This window comes from Mus caroli, chromosome 3 (assembly GCF_900094665.2).
Source record: "Mus caroli chromosome 3, CAROLI_EIJ_v1.1, whole genome shotgun sequence".
Taxonomy (NCBI): Eukaryota; Metazoa; Chordata; class Mammalia; order Rodentia; family Muridae; genus Mus; species Mus caroli.
Window position 1 is genome coordinate 121,072,513 of NC_034572.1, and position 23,524 is coordinate 121,096,036.

At 44.3% G+C, this 23,524-nt stretch overlaps 1 protein-coding gene across 6 annotated transcripts; it reads left to right on the plus strand.

Moving 5' to 3' along the window:
* Window positions 1-5,969: 5,969 nt before the first annotated feature.
* Window positions 5,970-15,203, plus strand: Tifa (TRAF interacting protein with forkhead associated domain). 6 transcript variants are annotated; one of them, XM_021158095.2, is made up of 3 exons: window positions 5,970-6,260; window positions 8,278-8,334; window positions 13,367-15,203. In XM_021158095.2, exon 3 carries the CDS (start codon window positions 13,380-13,382, stop codon window positions 13,932-13,934), a length of 555 nt encoding a protein of 184 aa, XP_021013754.1. In that variant the 5' UTR covers window positions 5,970-6,260; window positions 8,278-8,334; window positions 13,367-13,379; the 3' UTR covers window positions 13,935-15,203. The 6 variants fall into 6 exon arrangements, with proteins under 6 accessions (XP_021013754.1, XP_021013756.1, XP_021013751.1 ...); XM_021158097.2 differs by lacking the exon at window positions 5,970-6,260 and adding an exon at window positions 6,547-6,585; XM_021158092.1 differs by lacking the exon at window positions 5,970-6,260 and adding an exon at window positions 6,589-6,889.
* The last annotated feature ends 8,321 nt before the right edge of the window (window positions 15,204-23,524 follow it).

Consider the following 23,524-nt stretch of genomic DNA (forward strand, 5'->3'; position numbering starts at 1 on the left):
GAATGGGTGGGTAAGGAAGTGGGGGGCGCTATGGGGGACTTTTGGGATAGCATTGGAAATGTAATTGAGGAAAATATGTAATAAAAATATTAAAAATTTAAAAAAAAAATAAATATAAGTAAAGTATACACACACACACACACAAAAAGAAGGCTATGGATACATAGAAATATGAAAAGACATTGAGAAGAAAGCAGTATGTGAGTCATCTTCATAGAGTCTGGACAATAGCCACGTATGTCTGTGATAAGCATTCCTGGCAAAAATTCCTAGAGCCATAGAAACATGAGATGTGATGTTTCATTTTTAATCACAACATTGAGTTCCAGAAAGTTTCCCAAGATAACAGTCCCATGTAGAAATTTATAAACAAAAACTTCACTTACTGTAAATGTCTGAGGCATACACTCAAGTGGTACACTTAGAAAAACGGCCTGCCCTACTGTATTGATTCTGATTATCTAGGTTTTATTGTTTTGAATATAAAATGCTGAAGCCAACGCCTATCACTTATTTGTTTGTGTAAACATGATTTGAAGTGTCTGGTTTGTGCCAAGTGCTGCCTTGGCACTGTGGGTGCTGGTAGTGCACACAAGTCATGACCTCAAAGCCCCATGGTGGCAGGTGGGTGGAGGAGGAAGGGACCAAGAGTTAGCTGGGTATGTGGGCAGGAGTCTGCACAGGCAGTGGGTGCTTTGTGCTTCATCACCAGCACGCACTTCTGCCCACCGCACAATGGCAGGTCTTGGAAAACCGTCAGGTATATGACAATAAAGTCATACATTTAAGAAAGAAAAATTACAGTAGGAAGTTCGGATTGTGGATTATGGTAGGATTAGAAACGGAATTTCCAAGCTATTCTGGTAGTCTAGACATAACTGATGGCGGAGCTTAGTCTTGATAAGAGAGGAAATAAACAGGCCTGGATGAGAGATATGAAAACTGGGAATAAATGATGTAAAGGTAATTGGGGGAAAAAAGCAAACTATAGGTAGAGACGAGCAGAGGGTAGGAGTGGACAGAAGAAGACACTTAGTAATATAAATAGAATACTCGGACTTAGATGATTTTGATCTTTTTCATTCTCCTCTTCTCCCTCCTCCCTTCCTCCCCTCCTTCTCTCCCTCCTCTCCCTCCTCCCCTCCTCTTCTCCTTCCTCTTTTCCCTCCTCCTCCTCCTCCTCTCCTTCTCCTACTCCTTGTTCTTTTCCTTCACCTCTTCGTGCTGGGAATCAAATCCAGCACTTGGCACATGTCTAACAAGCCATTACTACTGAACTCGACCTAAAACAGAATTTATGAAAAGAAGGAGGAATCTGATCTACAAAGAATTTGGGAAAGAATGTCCAAAATGGCAGAAGAAAAACAACAGCAACAACAAAATCATGTACCTCAAATAAAACAAAACCAGCCACATTATATTTAGTTCCTCTTCAAAGGCAGATTGGTTAAAGACTTCAACAAGGTGACAAAGATTCCGTTAAGGTCATGCCCTGACCCTAGGCTTGCCTGTAGGTGGGGCAAGTAGGGATAGTTTGGGTCACAGTGGCAATGAGTAGGAGGGGTCAGTAGAGGATGATAGAGAGGAAAACAGACAAGGACAGGAGAGCACCCTGGCTGGCAGAAGCTCATGTCTGGCACCTTTTAAGAATTCAGCTGGTTCGGTCCAGCCTAGCAGGTTTGATTGCCTTTGGGTGAATCAAAAATGAATAATTAGAAGCCCAGTTACAATGGTGACATCTTATTCTGGTCACTGGTTTTTCTGTCTTCGTGGAAAAAGGAGATGAGATTAATGGGGTAAAAAAAGAGCCAGATGAATTACTAGGGTGCTCTGCACACTGTCAAAAGGCAGAATCCCCGGCTAGGAGCAAGGCACTCCTGAACCGAATTACACTCAATCTGAGGTACTGTGTGGACAAGGAAGTCAGATGACTGTGTGGGGTGGTGCTTCCTTGAAGAGAAAGCAGGTACCAGATATTTCAAGGCCAGCGAGGGCCAAGCAACCCCTCCTCGTCTTTCCTATGTGGTATTACTAGAACCAATCGTCCTCTGTTACTTAAGGGAAATAGGGAAAATTGTGGAGTGGAGAAAATACCTGAAAGCTATTTGAGATTCCTTTCATAGCTGAGCATGGTTAAGCATGCCTTGAATCCCAGCACTCGGGGGTCAGAGGCAGGCTGATCTCTGGGAGTTTGAGGCCAACCTGGTCTACATAGTGAATGTAGGATTACGTAGAAAATGTAGAGATGCTGTCAAAATAAGAAAGAAAAAAAGAAGAAATATTTCCATGAAAACGTGGCCTGAGCTTCAAATAACTCTTAGCCAGTGCTCTGTTGCTGTGACGACACACTCTGACCACAGCAATTCTCATAAAAGAAAGCATTTAACTGGGGCTAGTTTCCAAGTTTATAGTTTCCAAGGTCTAGTCCATTAACATGGTAAGGAGCCTGGTGACGCACAGGCAGACATGTTCCTGGAGAAGTAGTTGAAAATTCTCCATCTAGATTTAGAGGCAGCAGGAAGAGAGAGACCGACTTGGGCTTCTGAGATCCCAAAGCACACCCACAGTGACATACTTCCTTCAACACCCACAGTGACATACCTGCTTCAACAAGGCCACATCTACTCCAGGGCCACACCTTCTAATCCTTCTCAAGTAGTGCCACTCTCTGATGACCAAGCACTCAAATACATGAGCTATGGGAGCCGTTCTTATTCAAACCACCACATTCTGCCCCCTGGCCCCCATAGGCCTGGGGCCATATTATAACGCAAAACTGTTTTCAGTTCAACTTCAAAAGTCCTCATAGTGTGTAACAGCTTTAAGACGGTTTCAAAGTCTCATGGGAGACACAAGGAGAAAAACCGTAAACTACCTGTGAAATCAAAATAAAAAAGCAGACCACAGACTTCTAACATACAATGGCACATGATACATGTCACCATCCAAAAAGCATGGACAAAGAGCGTAGTGAGGAAAGACTGGACCAAAGCAAGACTGAAAACTAGCAGGGTAAACGCCAAACTCTGCATCTCAGTGTCTGATATCCAAGTGCTCTTTCACCCACATCCTCCCTGCCCCCCCTCTCTCTTTCAGGCTGGCCCCACACTGAGTTTGCAGCTCTTCTCAGCAGGTTTCTCACAATTCTGGCATCTACAACACCCTTGGGTTTTTGAACACAAATCCAGGCTTCACCTTCATGGCTTTTCACAACGACCTCTCTGGGCTTCTATTCAGGACACCCCAACACACAGCTGGCCTCAGTGGCTTTCCTTAGCTGCAGAGGGAGATTCTACAACCCCTTTCTTATGTTCTTGACACCAAAATCAGAACCACCTGGCTGAAGCTGCCACATAACTAAGTGTGGTAATGAGAAATTATGTGCAGCCCATACCATACCCTGGGGATTGGACACCATGATGGGGGTGGGGTGCAGATCCAGTGACAATATCAATGCAATAGGAGAGATTTGACAAACTTTTACATATTTTAAAAACAGGAGTAGAATTTGTGTATTTCAAATTGTTGAAGGATTAATAGAAATGTACTTAGTTATGGGCATTTGATATTATTTTCACATTAAATACTAAGTCACTCAACATTATGATGGGGAAATCCTTCTTTTTGTATGGAGAACATATATGATGCTGCTGGTTTTGACTTAGTAAACAATTCAGGCTTAGCTCATGGAGTATCCACTGCCATAAAGAGCTCAGCTCAGTTTCCGGGTACTTCCTATGAACCCACACCACCCAGAGCCTTTGGCTCAGTCAAGGGAGGCTAAGGGTAAAAGCCAGTTGAGGTCTTCAGTAAAGCCACTAGAAAGGAGACACTGGCAGCCATGAGCAGCTCCTAGTGCAAAAAGTCTCATTCCTGGAGGTCATCTTGACGGAAAGATGGATTTGTGGGCTGGAGAAATGGCTGACAACCAAAACGAAAAAAAAAAAAAAAAAAGATGAACTCTTGGTCCCTTTTCAAAAAAGGAAACCACAGAACTGGGCACAGTAGCACTGGGTAGTCTGTGGCAGGAAGAACATGAATTTGAGACCAAGCTGGGCTATAAAGGGAGAGGGGTTTTCTGTTCTGTTTTTTCCTTTAAGGGAACTATAGGAGATGAAGAAGGGGGAGGGGAGAAAGAAGGAGGAAAAGGAGAAGGTGGAGGAAGAAAAAGAAGAAACCCAATATGAATTCTAACAGTCATGTTCTTAGCAGATTAAAAAAATATATTCTTGACACTTTGATGAAGGGTGGTTTTGTTGTTGTTGTTTTGTTTTGTTTCTCTGATGCAGGATGTTTTAATCATGTTCTTTCTGCTTCCCTTTTTCAGCTTATTTGTCAGAGCAGCACATGCTGGGTCCTGCAGTTCTCAAAGCTAACTAATGGGGCTGCCTAAGATTTGGCTTTGAAGAAGAAGAAGAAGAAGAAGAAGAAGAAGAAGAAGAAGAAGAAGAAGAAGAAGAAGAAGAAGAAGAAGAAGAAGAAGAAGAAGAAGCAGCAGCTTTGTGAAATAATCTCATTTAAAAACTGCTTTCACACACTCTAGACCTAGATAAGATTGTAGAGAGGCTAGAAGCATTCAGAACAAGGCCTAAGTTACAGACTGAGGCAGTAAGCCTCCAGATGACAACTGAACCGGAGAATAAAAGGTATTTTCATAGAAAAACAAAAAACAAAAAAACAAAAACAAAAAACCTGCTTTCACTGGTCTCATAGGAATGGACAACAATAAGGTATAATTAGAAAAGACAGCCCAATTTAGGAATGAGAGGCTTAAGACCATTTATTTCCTGCATGTCTTCTGGGGGCTTCAGAAGCCTCCACAAACTGAAGCTACAGAAACAAGAGGGCCCATTTCTGTTTGGCTTTTGCCCAAGTCGAGGCTTCAGACTACTTACTCTGGGCCTTCTGTCTTTGTCCAGAAGTGTAGCTAGCGGAGATTACTAGATCGATACTGTAGCTATCTGAACTGAGATAAGCCAAGGCCAGTAACTGCAGCGCCAGCCAAGTATCCCTCAGGCCTGGAAGCAGAAGAACTCTCTCTCAGGTGCACACTCCTGCCTGATTCTTGCTGACCACACGCTCATCTTCGGTTTTAAGATCCATTATTTTTTAACTAGTTGTCAGGGTCAAGCAATTGTGACCGAGATTAGATTCTAATGTGGACCTGCATGCTTACTTAGAGTCTCTTTTGGGATCAATCATGCCTGACAGTTCTGGAAAATAAAGAGCATGCCCTCTAGCATCCTGAATTTTAACCTGTATCTTCTGTCAGTGTTGTTAATAGCCCCTACTTAGATATTAATAGTATAAAGTAAAGGTTTCTATGTTATTTCTCTACTTGTATTAATGCACTTTGACCATATCCACCGCTTTATTATTCCCTTACTCTTCACATTTTTTTTCACATGTTCTTCAACTCAACTTTGAAGATTAAAGAGTTCAGATGGAGCACAATCATGACGCTAGGATTCACAGGAGGCAGAAGGGTCTTGACTTGGAAGCTAGCCTGAGCTACATGACAAAACTTTGTCTAAAAAGAAAACCGTTAACAAGAAAGATATCCGAGAGCAGAAACTCCGATTTTTACGTTACTTTATTGCCTGGGTTTATTTGGCACAATCACTTGGCAATGTCTTATCTTGCACCTGCTTTGATACAACTCAATCGAAAGAAGATTCTGTGGCTGTCTCTTCTTCCAAGAAGGAATAATAAACGTTGATCATTAACCAACGAAATTACATCCCTTACTGGAATCTGCCTCACTTAAATGCACTTAAGTCCTTTCCCAGCTGAGGCTTCCCAGCAGAATTGGGGGAAAAAAAAAAAGCCCTCCAGTAGACTGGCAACAGTGCAGAAGCCACATCATTTTATTGTCCCAGAAAAAGACCTACCTCCCCTGACATTAAGGACAGAGTCCAGACAAATAAACAGTTTCCATGAAAAGACTGTGGGAATTGCTATGCAGGTTCCCAAGCAGAGGGGACGACGGGACGGACAACTAGAACATCCTTGGCAACTTCTACAGTCACTCTGGTTCTCTTCGCTCTGCTCACCATCGCTCTTCTCCCTAAACAGAATCCCTCTCCTACCTCTCTCCACAGCTGCCTTCTGTATTTCCATCCCAACCTCCTCGAAATTCGGAAATTAGTGTCCGGGTATCCAGTCGGTCCTCTGAAGGACCCCCACGAGGCCGTTGCCCCTGTCACCACTCTCAGCACTAGGTGTTGGGCGAAGAAAGGATAGTTAGCCGGAAGTGACAGGTGAGGAGGCTTCTGGACGACTTGTGTGCAGGGTGGCAGGTTCCAATCCTGTCTGGCTACGGCTGGACTCTCATCCGCTCCCCACGCCTCGGGTTAAGCAGAGAGTAGCCACTGCCTCCCAAGGCCTGAGAGCAAGAGCGCATCCTTAGGGTCCCCAACGAGTCCTCCAACTGCCTGCTGGTCCACCACCCCACAGCAGCTATTAATCTGGAACCGACCCAGTTCCCTCCTTCTCAAAGCCCAGCTCCCGGATCACATTGCCATCTAGAGCTGCCTTTTGTTGGAGAAGGTGCGGTCGCCCCGGGTGCCCGGCGACTCAAACCCGGTCAGTCAGGAGACCTCAGAGAGGCGACAGGGGGCAGGGCTTCCTGTGGAAAAGGGCTGGACGGCGGCGGCAGCCTCTTGCCTGGCTCTGCCGGGCTTTCCTCCCGGCAAGGGCTTTGCCGAGGTCACTCGCGCGAGGCCGCTCTTGGCGCGCCCGTGGGAGGCTCGGTGGCGTGGGAGGACCAGCGACCCGCGGGTTCCGCGAGCTCCCGCGGCGCTGGCAGCGACGGTCCCCCACCACCCCCTCCCTCCCCCAGGCTTCTACCAGAAGGCTCCGCAAGGCTTAAGGACCTCCAAGTCCCCAGGTACCTATTGGTCACCTGTTTAGCTTGAGAGTGGGGACTGTCGCTTGCCTGCTTCTCTCTCTCTCTCTCTCTCTCTCTCTCTCTCTCTCTCTCTCTCTCGCTCTCTCGCTCTCTCGCTCTCTCTCTCTCTCTCTCTCTCTCTCTCTCTCTCTCTCTCTCTCTCCCTCCCTCGCTCTCTCCCTCTCTCGCTCTCGCTCTCGCTCTCTCCATGGCATGGTTTACAGGCAGTCACTATATACTAAGGAAAGGTTGAAAAAAATATATAGCCAGCGCGATCTTAAGTTTATGAAATACGTGATCTTTATAAAATAAGGGAGGAACCGAACAATACTGGGGGAGGGGAGCGGTGTGTGTGTGTCTTTTCTCTCCTATTCTTGCAAACTTTTCATCCAATCGGAAACTAGAAGGATGCCGCTTGTGCATTCTGGCTCACTAGCCGACACCCCGGTCCCCCGCCGTCACATGCTGTTATTGAACTTCGGAAATATCCCAGTACCGGGTGCACAAGCCTCTTCCAGACCCACCTCCCGGCCGCAGCCGGGTCACAGGAAAGCCCGGCGTCGTTGCGATCCGGGATTTTCCAATTTTCCGGGAGGATTCGCATCCGGTTGCTGGGAGAGGCTCCGTGGGGGGTCCGGGGCCAGGGAGGGGAGTGGGGCAGGGGTGGGGATAAGAAGTGGAGGGTGGGCAGAGCGAGAATCGCCAATGCTGGAAAGCGCTGAGCTTGCCTGACGCTCTCCTCTCCGTACTTGGTTGCCCCCACTCTTTCTGAAAGATTGGGAACCAGAAAGGCTGCTGAGTCGGCAGAGCAGGTCTGCTTTGGTGTAAAATTCGCGGACAGATGTCTTCTAAGACACCTCGTGGGGCCATGGCAACTGAGGGAGTTGGGCAAGAGAGTAAAATTATCTTTTGTTTCTTCCAAGTTTCTCTTCCCCTTCTGCCAGCTCGGTGTTGGGTGTTTGTCAAGAAGAGAAGCTTTTTGCAAAAATAAAATCTCCCTTCTTGTAATCACCATCTCTTAGAGACTAAGAGCAGGAACAGAGGGTCACTAGCATATCGACTCAGAGGAACCTCCATTTACAGCAAATTCTAAAAAACGTGAGAAACCTTGATGGCATGCGTGACCCCTACCCAGGGGAGCCGTGCAAACTTCCCTTTAAACCGTTTGGACACCTGGCTCATTTTAGTAAAAACATCACTGCACAGCTTCTCATCTGTGGTATTTGCAGCCAATCAGCCTTGTGCAAAAACAAAGCCCGGTAGTCCTTCACTAGTTTCGCAGGACACAGGGGTCAGTTAGGAGCAGCTTGTCCCGGGTGTGCAGCTGGGGTGTCAGTGCTGCGGTGTACCTAACACACCGACACAGACCCCTCTTTTTTTTCTCCCAGGAGAGGAGACAAGGCTCAGGAGTCCTGATCTAGCTGTGGCCACTGGAAGGCTCTCAGGTGAGTGTGTGCATCTTGGTATTCAGCACGCAAAGGGTTAAGCCTGTAGAAAAGGGGGTGGGGGGTGGAGGAAGTGTGTGTGTGTGTGTGTGTGTGTGTGTGTGTGTGTGTGTGTGTGTGTGTAGGAGGGTTGAAGAGCCAGGCCTTTGGCTCCTGTCTGTTGCTTTTCATTTCCTTTCTTTCCTTGTTCTATAATAGTTTCTTTGTTAACAGATTACTACTGTTCCTCAGATGTTCATGTTTGACAACTTTGTGATGTCAGATAGCAGAGTAATATACTGTGTAACACACGCATTGCCAAATGATACTTTACTATCGCTAATTCTATTTTATTCCACAAAAATATGATGGTTTATGGGTTTTGTAAAGAAAAAAAAATTGTTAGATATTTGAACAGATCTTCCTGTACCTGGTGTCAAATTCCAAAGATGCACGGTGTGCCCTGAGAAATCTCTCTTCCCCTGGCCCTTGGTTCCCCTTCCTAAGACAAACATTGTCACTACTGCAGTCTGTTGGCCTTCTGTGTATTTGGTATTTAAAACTAGCAGAATTAAAAAACAAAACAAAACAAAAAAAAACTTCCGTTGAGCCTCTACACACCAGTGGCTTAAAAACCAACCAACCAACCAAACAAACAAACAAAAAATAACTCCTAGTCTTAAATTTGTTATGTTAATTATTCGTTTCTGTGTTCTACTGAATACTGAAGTGCCAAGGGTTCAAGCTACTAAGTTGTAGAAGGTCCTGGGGCTCTGGAAGTTAAGAGATTAGTTATCTGCCGTCTCCACTCTCCAACCAACCAGCAGAGTTGCCAGCGAATGGTAGGCCTGGGCTCCTATGCAGGAGTAGCCAATGCTTTGGTTCACATCCTCTTAGGAGGCTGTGCAGGCAGCCACACTTCCCTCCTTAACAGTGCTGTGGGGTCCAGGTTCACAGCTCGCTGGCTGCAGCACATGCGTCTGAGCCCCTCTTCTCTTCTATAGTTTGCAAAGTATAACTGTGAACCCTGGAAGGGAGGCAGTTCGTGGAGTGCTAAGAGACAGTGCCTTGGGGTCTGGACCCTGGCCTTGGCACCTTGTTTTGGAGCGGAACCCACTCTTTACATTCTACCTAGCTCCATCTCTCTCACCTATAAAGGGGTCGGTCGTTCATGGAGCTATTCTGAAGATAAGCTGAGATGGCACAAGCAAAGAACCCAGCACCGTGCTTGATACAGGAAAGGCACCATAAGCAGAAACTCTTCTGTCAGAGTTTGTGGCCATTTCATCCTCCTGGGAGGTGAATGAGTTTCTCAGCCTAGAGTGGAGTAACACATAACATAGACTCAAGAATCACAGGGACTCACCTCGGACACTCGGACACTCAGACTGGAATAGTGGTTCTTTTTTTTTTTTTTTTTTTTTTTTTTTTTTTTTTTTTTTTCCGAGACAGGGTTTCTCTGTGTAGCCCTGGCTGTCCTGGAACTCACTTTGTAGACCAGGCTGGCCTTGAATTCAGAAATCCGCCTGCCTCTGCCTCCTGAGTGCTGGGATTAAAGGCATGCGCCACCATGCCCCGCTAGCTTTCTCAGTTTTTATGTAGGCTCCAGAGACTAACTCCGATTGCCAGCCTTGTGCAAACGCACCATTACCCTCTAATCCTTCTCTCTGCCCCAGAGAAAGACCTTTGAGCAAGAGTGAACCCAGGGTCTCACACACAGGAAAGCATCTGCTGGGGGCTGGGAGCGCAACTCGGCAGGGATCTAGGCACAGTCTTCCAACTGGCAAGGCAAATGCTTTACCAACCAAGCCATCTTCCAAGTTCCTCATTTTATCCTGACATTCTTACTTTCAGTTTTATTGTATACATCTTTTTTTTTTTTTTTTTTTTTTTTTTTTTTGGTCTTTTGAGACAGGGTTTCTCTGTATAGCCCTAGTTGTCCTGGAACTCTCTTTGTAGACCAGGCTGGCCTCGAACTCAGAAATCCGTCTGCCTCTTCCTCTTGAGTGCTGGGACTAAAGCGTGTGCTACCACGCCCGTATACATCTTTTAAACAAACTGGGAATATAGATGGAAAGTGGATGTCTCCCAAGATTCAAAACAACAAATAATTTTTAATAAGTTGCTAGTTGTATCATTGCATAACTTAGCGTAATTACTCTCATTCATGCTGTTGGCTTCTTGAATCATGAGACTTGATTATCATAATGAAAGTGTATTCAAGTGACAGCATAAACTGGTTTAGTCAGTTCCACCCACTGCATGGTAGTTAGTTCTTGCTGGCTTTTGTTTCCATTGTTTTTGCCATGTTTGGCCCAAGACTGTGAGGGTTCCTTTTGCTGGCTTTTATTTATTTATTTCTAACTTACACTGGAGGATCTCTTACCTTGTTCAGTGTGCTGCAATAAAGTCCAAGAGATAGGGATATAAAATTAAAATTAAAGATTAGCCGGGAGTGGTGGCGCACGCCTTTAATCCTAGCACTCTGGAGGCAGAGGCAGGCGGATTTCTGAGTTCATGTTGAGGCCAGCCTGGTCTACAAAGTGAGTTAGGGGACAGCCAGGGCTATACAGAGAAACCCTGTCTCGAAAAAAAAAAATTTAAAGATTAATGTCTAAGTTAACGAAAGACATTTTGCTTGACTGTCATTTATGGGATAAATACATGCAGCTTGGTTTTAGCAGCACAACTTTGTAAAAGAGAGAAAAATATGTCTGAAAAGCAGACAGCCCTGGGTATGAGGGGGAAGAACGAAGTGGCCTAGATACTGAGACTCGGTCTTAGTTCATTTCTATTGCTGGGATGTGACTCCATGACCTAGGCTTCCATATACTAGACAGAGTTTATCCGGGGATTGCACTATCAGAGGGATAGAGTCCATGCCTTCATCGTGAGGACCATGGCAGCAGGTGAGGGTGCTTGTCGTGGCACCTCACACTGAAGCACAGCCGCCAAGCGGTGAGGATTAACTGGGAACAGAGTAAGCTTTTGAAACCTCAAAACCCTCCATCTCTAGACCTCTTCTAACAAGGCCACGCCCTCTAACCAGTTCTATTCAATTCCACCAACTGGAGACCAAATATTGAAACATCGGAGTCTATGGGACCATTCCCATTCAAATCACCACAGACCCTGTCAAGAAAAACAATAGAGTACAAGGCTGGGATGTAGAAGGATCGGGAAAACAGTTGCGGCTTTTGTTTTCAAACCATGATAGTTTTGATATCAGTGTCTAAGATAGATGGGACTTTAATATTAACCTATTTTTGCTTTGTTATAAACAAACAAAAAAACCCAGTACCAATATAAATTTCACTTAATTATAAAACCTCATTGATGGGGGCTGGAGATATGACTCAGTGGTTAAGACCACTGGTGGCTTTTTTCAGAGGACCTGGGTTCAATTCCCAGCACCCACATGGCAGCTCACATCTGTCTGTAATTCCATTTACAGGGAATCTGATCCCCTGATATTCAGGTAAAACACCAATGCACGTAAACTTAAAATGCCATTTCAAAATAGTTATTGAAGATTTTTGCTTTCCAAGCCCTAAATCAACATAAGCAGATAGAATCCAACTACACAAACAAGTGAGGGTCATTCAGAGGTCGCAGTGGACAGTCAGCAGCTAATGAGTGCTGCCTTCACCACACTCGGTGGAAGGTGGTATATGGCTATGGCAACAAACAAACAAACAAACAAACAACCACGGATAGTCTTGGAGCAATCAAGGTCCAGAGTGGAATATAATGTATTTCTATTTGTATGAGAGAAATTACTCTCTGTAGAGAAGTGTGTGTGTGTGTCTCTGTGTGTGTGTGTGTGTGTGTGTGTACACGTACATGTGTGCATATTCACGTAATTATGCTTGTGTGGAGAACATGTTTATAAAGTTAAAGGCAGCTTTATAGTGAGTGGTTCATTCTAGAGCAGAAAGATAAAAGATTGGAATTGAGAGATTTGTTTCTAAATGTTTTTTGAACTTTTAAGTGATATGTGCATGTGGTTTTAAAACTGTTAGTTTTTCTTTAAAATGGTAGTTCTGTATCAAGATAGCTTCAGGAAATTTTAAGAAATGAAATTTTCTTTTCTGTTGTAATCCTGTAAATAGCATCCCTTCCCACTTGTACTATAGTGCTCCGGTGTATAGTGAAGTCTAGGTGGGTTCTGGTACCAGCAAAGGCTATGGTAGTGAGTGGCCTCTCGGAAGCTGTTAAAAACGTAATGTCAAAGCAAAACTACTAGAAATTCAAGACTTAATTTGATATAAATGGATTTAATTTAATGATATAAGGTGATAGGGTTGCAATTATTTTTAATTTTATCATTTAAAAAATTTTTTACTTTATATTTTTATTTTTTGTGCATATGGATGTTTTGCTTGTGTGTATGTCTGTGCACCATGTGTATGCAATACCCAAGGAGGCCAGAAGAGAGCATCACATTCCCCGGAAATGGAATTACAGAAGGTTGTGAGCCACCATGTAGGTGCTAGGAATCTCAGCAGGCTCTTCCTCTGGAAGAGCAACCTCTTAACAGCTGCAGCATCTCCCCAGCCCTCTGTTTATAACCTTTAAGTTTCTTCTTTTAAAAAGAGTTCACAATTTATAGTTAATCGTGTTATAATAGAATTAATAGACTGTAGGTTTTATTTGTGCATAACTCCTCTGAGGATATTAAAACCCAAACCAATTTGTTCTTTAGTAGTCTCACTAGGTAGTCCAGGCTGGGCTTGAACTAACGATCTTTCTGCCTTAACTTCCCACCACGACATACCTGATTTTATTTTTTAATTACAACCATCATATTTTTTTTGTTTACATCACTATTTAAATGAGAAAGGAGAGAGACTTCCCTCTGCTTCCCCTAAACCACTGTACTGTGAGCAATCTCATAACCACCCACATTATAAGACTGGGCAAAGGAGAAATGAAACAAAGCAAGAGGAAAGGGCTAGTATTGTTCTTACTATAGGATCCCCTACCACATTTTGAGCACACTCTTATAGAGGGCAGTACAGGCTGAACTAACTGGATGCTTTGACCATTGCAGGCCAGGGAGCGTCATGTCCACCTTTGAAGACGCTGATACAGAGGAGACGGTCACTTGTCTCCAGATGACCATTTACCATCCTGGCCAGCAAAGTGGGATATTTAAATCAATAAGGTTTTGCAGCAAAGAGAAGTTTCCTTCCATTGAAGTGGTGAAATTTGGACGGAATTCCAACATGTGCCAGTATACGTTTCAGGACAAACAGGTGTCCCGAGTTCAGTTTGTTTTACAGCCGTTTAAACAGTTCAACAGCTCCGTTCTCTCGTTTGAAATTAAAAACATGAGCAAGAAGACCAGTTTGATGGTAGATAACCAGGAGCTCGGCTACCTCAATAAAATGGACCTGCCTTACAAGTGTATGCTCAGGTTCGGAGAATATCAGTTCCTGTTGCAGAAGGAAGACGGAGAGTCGGTGGAATCTTTTGAGACTCAATTTATCATGTCTTCAAGACCTCTCTTGCAAGAAAACAACTGGCCAACACAGAGTCCCATACCAGAGGATGGGGTGTATTCTTCATACTTCACCCACAGAAGTTCTCCTTCAGAAATGGATGAAAACGAACTGTGAAGAGGGTCCAACCGGAGACACATTAAAGGATGAGGACACATGGGTCGGATGTCAAGAGACATCCTACTTCCGAGTTTGTGAGTGTAGCGCAGCAGGGCTGTCCTCATGCTGACTTTCGTTTTGGTAATAGCATTCGGAAGTCTCTAGACTGTGTTAATCATCAACTTAGTCAACTGTTTGAGTTTCGGCTCTACAAAGAATTAAGTGTACATCTGTAAGGGTTGGTGCATCAGACACGTCTTCTGGGTAATGAGGTCACCCTTGTTGCTTTTCTGCATGATGCTATCCCCAGGCTTTGTCTTGGTGGCAGCCATCTCTTGGCCCGGTCACATCATTTCGTAGCAGCCTTTGTTTTTCAAGTTTAGAGCTCGGGCAGATGGTTCGCTGGTGTCTGTGGCATGCTAGCGCTTGTAGAACCACAGTCCTGGAATAAGTTCTAGAGTGCCGAGTCACTGAGTCACCGTGGCTTCGTTATGGAAAGACTTGAGAAATAGCTCCTTGATTTTCTTTCTGTGGAACTGTAGTGTCGCTTTCCTATATGTAGGACCTACAACTAACATTTAAAGAACACTGAGATAAAGATGGTTTTCTTACGATATTGAAGGTGAATTTTATGTATCTTACAGATTTAAAAATGGCAGAAATCAAAACTTTTAACAGCCTCTTTGCATATGATAAAGCCGGAGCCCAGTTCCTTAGCTGCTTCTTTGGAACTTCTTAAAGGAAAACACGTATTCTTAAAGGAAAACACGTATTCTTAAAGGAAAACACGTATTCTTAGGCTGCCCTATAGAAGTCAGTACCTGTGAATATTTATATTAAATGCTTAATTATTTCTAAACTTTTAGTTTCACATAAAGTTGTATTTATTTAAAAGATTCTCATTCATTTCATTTTGGCTAGATTAAGATGAAATGTTAGTGAACATTATGTAAAAGAGGATGACAGCCATTAAGTTAAGATAAATTCTAACATTACTAGGAAGTAAGGCACCCTGTATAGCTTCCTCCGTAAATGAAATTTCATGCTGTAACAGGTACAGGATTTTGGGTGGGGGAGGAGGTCAGGTGGGGGAAGTTAGCCACATTCATATTTTATTTTTGTTTTTGTTTTTGTTTTTTTCCAACAATAGCTTGCTTTGAAGCTCAGGCTGGCTTGGAACTCGTGATCCTCATACACCGGCCCCCTGAATGCTGTGCCTAGCTTAATGTAACTGTATTTCTGCAACAGCCCTTTGAAATTATTTCTAATAAACTCTTTGGCCTAGTACCATGTGAATGTTATCTGCAGTATGCCTCTTGCAGCAGATCACCAGTCAGTCACCCTTTGCCTATAAAATAAGACAGCAGCTGCTGCCTCAGCAGGGATTGCTGCTATAGGCACCCCTTTATATCTATGTGCTAAGTGTCCAGGTGAGTATTTCATTTCTTGCCTCGTTTTCCTGCTGACTCCTGTGGTAAGCTGTTGTGTGTAGCTTTTCATTGTCCTACCTATGCTCTGGGAATCAGACTGAACTACCAGCCCCCTCCCAGCTTCCCTTGAATCCATGGATAAAAGACACACACACACACACACACACACACACACACACACACACACAGTTGTTCCTTTTGTGCTTGCCTTCTTGGCACAATTGCTGGGCACTACTCTCTCCCACTTGGAAAAGCATGCCCTTATCATTACTCTTAGCTCTGTTCCTCCTACCTGCTCTAACTTTAGTCGGTCAGTTGAAACTAGTCCCTGCTAAACATCTCTGACCACCCACGTATAGGAGTGGCCACAGCCCACAGCTCCTTACAAGACCTCACATGATTGCCTGGTTCTCCCCTCTCTCCTCCCTCGCATCTCCCCTTCTTCCAGGAAATGGTAAGTCCCGCCTGTACCTTCTGCCCAGCAGGTGTCCAGGTGTCCATGTGCTACCTGTGGGTATGTCATGACATAGCAAGGACAAATGAATGCTGCAGATAGAATTAAGGTTGCTCATTTGATGATCTCAAGTGAAAGAGATCAACTCAGGTAATAATGGGATCCTTAAAAGGAGGAGGGGGAAACAATAGTACCAGAAGGTTGCAGTGTGACACGGACTTGGCAGACTAGTATAGGCTTTGCACTGGGAGGAAGGAGGTCATGAACCAAAGCAGCAACATCTTGGAGACAGAAAATGTGCACAGATGTCTATGTGCTGGAAAAGGCATGGAAACCTGGCATGGAAACCTTAGCAAGAATCGAAATCCCAAGGACTCTTTAGCCCAGTGACTCCTGCCGTTGACTTCCACCCACAAAACTTTGTTGCAAATTACAGCAATTTGTTACAGTAGAAAAGAGAAAACAAACATACTCCCTCTTACGTAAGGTTTTTGTCTTAGTTATTCTGTCACTGTGGAGAGACAATCAGAATCAAGGCTACTTATAAAAGGAAACACTTAATTGGAGAACTTGCCCACAGTTTAAGAGGGTGAATCCATGACCATCATAGTAGGATGGCAAGCAAGCAGTCATGGCCCTGGAGCAGCAGCTGGGAGTTCACATCCTGATCCAAAGGTTGAAAGGGGAGAGAGGGAGACTTGGACTGGCTTGGGTTTTTGAAATCTCAAAGCCTCTCCCCTCAGTGATGTATCTCCTCCAACAAGACAACATTTCCTAATCCTTCCTAGTCTACCAACTGGGAACCAGACACTCCAATGAGGGACCTCCAATGACACACCTCTGAGGGTCCTTCTCATTGGACCCGCCAACCAATGCACTGTCATTTCTTGCCACTGTCAACCAATGGCTTCCACGACACTACCCTCCTTGAGCCTCATAACTTCTCTTCTGATGCAAATTTGCAAACTAGATCACCAAGCTTGTTAGAAGTGCTTGCAGTGTGAACCATCTTGGGCAAAGGCTGCCTGGGAGTGCAAGAGGCGTAGGAGAGCATTCTGATTACAAATAACAAAACCTCTTCTGAGCTATGCAAGCACAGAGGGGATTATTAACGGGAAACTCAGTGTCGCACAGAACAATAGGAAGGAACGCTGCAGGCTCACAGTGAGATTGCATCGCCCAGGCTCATTCCTAGATGTGTGGTGGCCCCATTCTCCACCCACATGGTTGCACGTGGCCACCAGGAACTCCCAAGATTCTTGTGTATTAATCACTCAGAGAACCTGACCTTCCTGGTTCAGGTCTTGGAAAGAGTAAGCTTGAATGAGATGCCCAAGTCTCCTCCAACCAACTCTCTGAAGATAACACAGTCACATTATAAAACAACTCTTCCCAACCCTTGCCAGAAGTGGGGTGACCATATAGGTGGGGGGCAATCAAAGGGGGCGGGGCATTCTCTAACAATTACAAATAAATCTCCATAGCAGAGTGGAAACGAGAACAAAAGAAAAAATAGTGTTTAGTGCCACATACTATGAAGCTAAATGAAAATCTCAACACAGGTCTTAGGGGACTCTGCCTCTGGGAGTGGGCATGTCAACTCGTTACGTGTTGTAACAGTCATTGCTACATCCACTGGCATTCTTTTTTTGGATCTGTAGCTTCATGACATGGCTATACAATCCACTGTGGAAAGCGAACTCATCTGGCATATATGAGTTTTACATTTTTTATTTTTAAAAATTAAGTGTGTAAGTGTGCCTCTGTGTGTGTGTGTGTGTGTGTGTGTGTGTGTGTGTGTGTGTGTGTGCTACAGTTATAAGAAGTTGTAAGCTCCCAAATATGAGTGCTTGGAACCAAACTTGGGTCTTCTGCAAAAACAGTTGTCAAAGGCCTCTTAACTGGTGAGTCATCTCTCCAGGTCCTGCCATAAAGTTACAAACACTTTTAAAAAAGATTTATGTCTGTGAAAAGTTACACATGAGGGGTGGAAGTCAGAGGCCAACTCTTGAGAGCCAGTTATCTCCTTGCACATATAATGTCTATAATCACTTTCTAAAAACTTCTAAGTATGCCTGACTGAGAGGCAGAGGCTCTAACATGAGTATTTGTTTCAGTAGGTATAGGAGGCGGTGTGTTCCCCACAAGCTGTACTTTAAACATGTAATTTACATGTGTAGATAATATCTACCTGTTAACCATACTAGCCATAACCATACTGTTAGGAGGTGCTGTTGATAGTGTGAGTAGCTGCTAACTCTACGTTATCTAATGGTTCCATTGTTCTCCTACTTAGTATTCGTCTACTTCTGTGATTGTTACTTGGGAATGTAATAGGTGGTGGACTGTGATTGGGACCGTCCATTGCAAGTGGTGACTAAGGAGACAGCTGTGGAAAGCGTGGTTGGCATTCAGCGAGTTTCTAGCTGGTCTGAGTTGTTCCAGAATCCAGTTACTCATCGCTCTGCTATTCTGTCGATAGGAAACTATTTCTCTGCCTGCAACTCACCTGTCAAGTACTGGGTTTAAGATCAGGGGCTGTGGGGAAGCAAATGGCAAAACTGGGTCAGCTCTGTTGCTGGTCTCATTTTCTTCTTGATGCAAAGCCACCAAGGAACTGGAGTATTCTGGCCTTGCGGCCAGAATCAGCAATGTGTCACGGCTCCAAAGACGAAGTCATAGCAACACAGGAAACTTCTGAGGTGAGGTGGTTGTAAGCTTTGACAACAGAAGCCATCTTTAGGTCTTTTTATGATGCCTGCCTCTCAAATTCCTTCCCTGAGGAAGACATTTGCCCCTCCTCCTGAAGTCCAACCATAAAGCATTGGAGTTCACTCTGGGAGGCCCTGAGGTTGTCGTGCTTCCAGATAGGACAGAGTGGGTGAGAAGTTACAGGCAGGAGCACGTGTAGCCCTGAAGGAGCCACACCAAGAGGAAGGTCTGCTCAACCTCGCATGGATTTTATTTCCATGGACTCCTCTATAGACTCCCCTATGACCATGTAGATGGTCCCCTTGTCCCCTGTCCTTCTCTACTTATGTAGTCTAACTCTCCCTGAAGCCAAAGGCACTTAAGGGCATTGCATACAACTGGTTAGGAGGAAGGGGTAGACATTTGGGTGAGGGTCCCAAGACCCTCCCCAGCCCTTCTTCCACTGAAGGAAGTCCTCAGTCAACAAGTCTAGCTGGGATGATCTTTTGTAGGAGGGCACAGATGCTCTGATGATGAGTTTGGCTCAGAAGTGCGCTCTCTCTCTCTCTCTCTCTCTCTCTCTCTCTCTCTCTCTCTCTCTCTCACACACACACACACACACACACACACACATGTGTGTATTTGAAGGCAAGTGCAGAAAGCATAAGAGAGTGTTGGGTATTTTTTCTTCTCTCGCGTTTTGCTTATTTCTTTGAGGCATATTCTCTTCATGTACCTGTGACTCGTGACTTCTCACCTGCCTTGGAAGCCAGAAAATTCTGGTAATCTCTTTGCCTCTGCCACTATCAGAACTTGGCTTACAAGTGTTTGCAGGATATACTGTTTGTTCCATGAGTGCTGGGATCTGAAATCTGACCTTCATGACTGTGTGGCAAATGTTAACCATTGAGCCATCTTTCCAGACATAATGGCTGCTTTTATGTCAACTTGACACAAGATAGAGCCATCAAAGAGGAGGAAGCCTCAACTCAAAAAACACCTCCATCAGATCCTTCTCTAAAGCATCTTCTTTTTTTTTTAATTTTTTTATTACGTATTTTCCTCAATTACATTTCCAATGCTATCCCAAAAATCCCCCATACCCTCTCCCCCACTTCCCTACCCACCCATTCCCATTTTTTTGGCCCTGGCGTTCCCCTGTACTGGGGGCATAAAAAGTTTGCATGTCCAGTGGACCTCTCTTTCCAGTGATGGCCGACTAGGCCATCTTTTGATACATATGCAGCTAGAGTCAAGAGCTCNCACACACACACACACACACACACACACACACACACAGAAATCGTAATTCAAACGGGATGGAAAACAGTTTTATTCTGGAGCCAAGTATGAGTGACCATAGCCTGGAAACATGGATTTAAGTTATCCTAAATTCCATGCATTGACCTGGAAGCAGTTTCATGAAGTTTTTATAGAAACAGAACAAGAAAAGTCATAAATCAAGATGGTTTTCAAATGCACTGGTGTGGACATTAACTGGGTCACTGCAGCACTGTGGAAAACCTCGGCTGTAACCCTCAGTTGTGGTTCGATGACTTTTGGTTAGTGGGGAATTAGGGTGCTGTTAATAGACTCCAAAAGGTGTTGCCTGTAGTCAGGATGTTAGGTTCTAACATAGAGGGGAGCAAACAATCACTATGTAATGAGCTTAAAAAAAATAGCCTAAGATAAATTGCAATTAGTTTCTGGACCTACAACATTCTCAATTCTAAAGGCACTGAAGTTTCTACAGGCAGTTTCTACCCAGGAATTATCCACAGAAGGTAGCTGTGTTAAAAAACATCACTGGGCTATTTTAAAACAAGTTTTAAATCCCCGTTAAGTAAATGAAACAAAACAAAGCCCAGGTTTCCCAAACCCTCACAAACAAGGCTGACCCAGTTCCTAGAGGAAGCGTGATGTTCAATGTGGGCTGTGAATCATGCTGCCAGGGTTTATCTTCATTTCCCATGGATCCTGACGCTTTAGTTTCATTTTCCTTTTTTTTGAAACTAAGGATTAAGGCAGTGCCTCCCACGCGGGACCTCTGAATGAAGCTCAGCCTGAGGTGTGGCGTGCAGTCCCTCTTCACTGGCTCCATTATGTAAGGAGTAGCACCAAGCAACTGGGCCTCTTATTTAATGCTCTCTGTGTTAAAACAGTTCTCTCTCCCATGGAACTAAAAGGGAAGAAGAGAGAAGTTTATTCCTGAGCCAAATTTGAGTAACCATATCCCAGGATTGCCCAAAAAGATGTTTCATAGATGTGGGTACATGAGATTTTATTTTTTAATCAGTCAAAGAACAAAAAAATTAGTGGGGCTTAGTAGGTGGTGGGGCTATAGTCTTACCTTCTGGACTGGCAAAACTAATCCGCTAAGAACATATTTCAAAGGTTCTGATGGCCCTAAGAATGGTAGGTGAGGCAGAACTGTGGGTAACGGAGGCTTTCAAAGGGGCTACAAAGAACACAAGAGAATTTAGCTCTGCAACATTCTAACTTCCCCCATCATTAAGTTCTAATCAGCCAGGCAAGCTGGTAGAATCCTCAGAACTGGGTGACTTAGATGTTACTATGTCTAGGAGTCAGGGAAAGGGTCTTCAAAGAAATGTATCATTTTTAACAAAGAGCTCATAACAATAATTTTCAAATTGCATCTCATTTCTCCTTTAAAGTTTTTTTTAAGGATGTTAAGTATCATTTTGCTGAAGTTGGTTCTTTCACAGAACTCCATTTTTTTTCTCTCTGCAATCAAATTACTAATAGGAGATACTAAGTAAACAAAGATAGCAAAATATTGTATTCAATGTATCTTCTAAAAGAAAACAGGCTTCCTTTTAAAATATATTTTTTATGTGCATTGATGGGTTTTGCCTGCTTGTTTGTCTATGTGAGAGTGTGGGATTCCTTAGAACTGGGGTTGCAGACAGTTGTGAGCTGCCATGTGGGTGCTGGGAATTGAATCTGGGTTCTCAGGAAAAGCAGCCAGTGTCTTAACCATTGAGCCATCATCTCTCCAGTCCTCACTAGACTAGCTTGTTAGATGTTTGTTAATAAACTATGAGTGGTGTACCTGTTTCTAAAGGAAAACGTGAAGTCTGTCCTCGGCTGGAATACAAAAGTACAATTTCAATTTACGTCATTTTAGAGGTAAACTGGAGAATCTTCTGTACGATCCCTCACATCACCCCTCAGCCCCCTCCAGCTACCCCACTTCTCTGAGAGGAAAACTTTGTAAATAAATATCTACGCTCTTCTTTCTTCTTCACCACCCCCTTCATTTGCCTAACACACATCATCGGTCAGTCTTGCTGTTCTCTAAGGACTCCCATCCCCTGATGCCAGTGACCCGTTCTCAAACTCTATCTGCATTTCAAGGTGCCTTTTAACCCCCCCCCCCACACACACACACACCAAGAGAGGCTGGGCTGGCTTCTCTGCTTATATTTCCCTGGGGGAAGTCATCTACTATGACTTAAAATACCTCTCACTCACTGTTATGGTTAATGTCAATTAGACAGGAGCTAGAATCACCAAGGAGATAGACCTTGGGGCACGCCCACAAGGGATCATCTAGATAGGGGAGGGAATCCACACCCTACCTGTGGATGGTACTGTTGGAGGGGATGGGGTCTTGGACTACATAAACAGGAGAAAGCTAGCTAAGGATTTGCTGACTCGATTCTCTGCTTCCTGTCTGTGGGCACAATGTATCCTTCTACCTCAAACCTCTTGTAATCAAGAGGTTCTTGCTATGGACTGCACACTTGACCATGAACCAGAATAAGCCCCTTTGCCCTCAAGTTGCTTTTGTTAGGGTATTTAATGGCAGCAACGAGACAAGGATATATCTACCAAGATTCCTAAAACTTAGAGCCACACCTCTTCCTTGAGTGGCAGACATAACACAAACACCTTTTGATACTCCCAATATTTAAGTTTCCCAACAAAATGTTCCCTTCACCGAATCTGTTCTTACCACTGCTCTGATTAAGTCAATCAGAAGCAAAATGTTATTGTCGTCAGGTAGAAAGCCGCAGCTGCCAGGCTGCCTGCCAAATAACCATAGGTTTACCCACACATTTATTATTTGCACAAAGCAAAGCAGTTGGAGTCATTCTCAGGGATGCTCGTAAGATGCCACTGAACCAAGGAGGCCAAATGACGGGTGACAGAAGCGGATCGTCTCTGCATCTGAATGGGGTGACATCAGCTCTGTATCTGAATGGGGTGACGTCAGTTCTATGCTTCACTGGAGTGATTTGGATGAGGGGCAGATAATGTATGGTCTGACAGTTCCTCTAAGGGCTGACTGACCACTCTCCCACATCCCACGAGAGATCCCAAAGGCTTTCTGTCAAGATCTGCTTCAGCGTTGAGTCCTGCCTATGTGGAACGTACACACGGGGTGGATTTTCTGATTCAGCCCTTGCTTTTTAAAATCCTTATATCCAAATCCAACAGGAAACCCTTGAGATTCTCCCTCTACACTGGCTCTGACTCTCTATGGCTATTGTAAACTTAAGCCCCACTCCACCCACCCACCCACTGAGGGTAGTATGCATCTGTGCTTGCCTTCGTGTGAGCTGGGCCCTATTGAACAGCTAGGCCAACGTTCAGAAATGCAAATCTGATCACTATTTGGCCTAAGCTTCTGACAAAATGTCAGGAGCATCCTATTTCACATAAAACCCTTTCTCTTTTGCTCTTAACCTTGGCCTGTAAATCGTCGATGAATCACACTGAACACTCCCCTAACATCCTAAGGTTTCCCCTCACCCATGATGCTTCAGTGCCTCAGTTTTTTCCTTTTTGAAACATTTTTTTTTCCTGCCTCAAGAACTCGGGACATCTTCTCATTGCCTACAACACGGTCTACTAGGCTCTCCCATTGAGACCCAGAACACTGCCTCCCAAGAGGAGACGCCTCCTGACCTGTGGAAAGTTCATACAGATTTGTAACCTGGCCCTATCACTGTGTAACTGGCCTAACTGGTCTGTGACTGTTTTTTTTTAACGAATTAAGTTTGTGG

Bases quoted from the DNA above. Each gene is read 5' to 3' on its own strand.
- Tifa (XM_021158095.2), top strand. From the start codon at position 13,380: ATGTCCACCTTTGAAGACGCTGATACAGAGGAGACGGTCACTTGTCTC.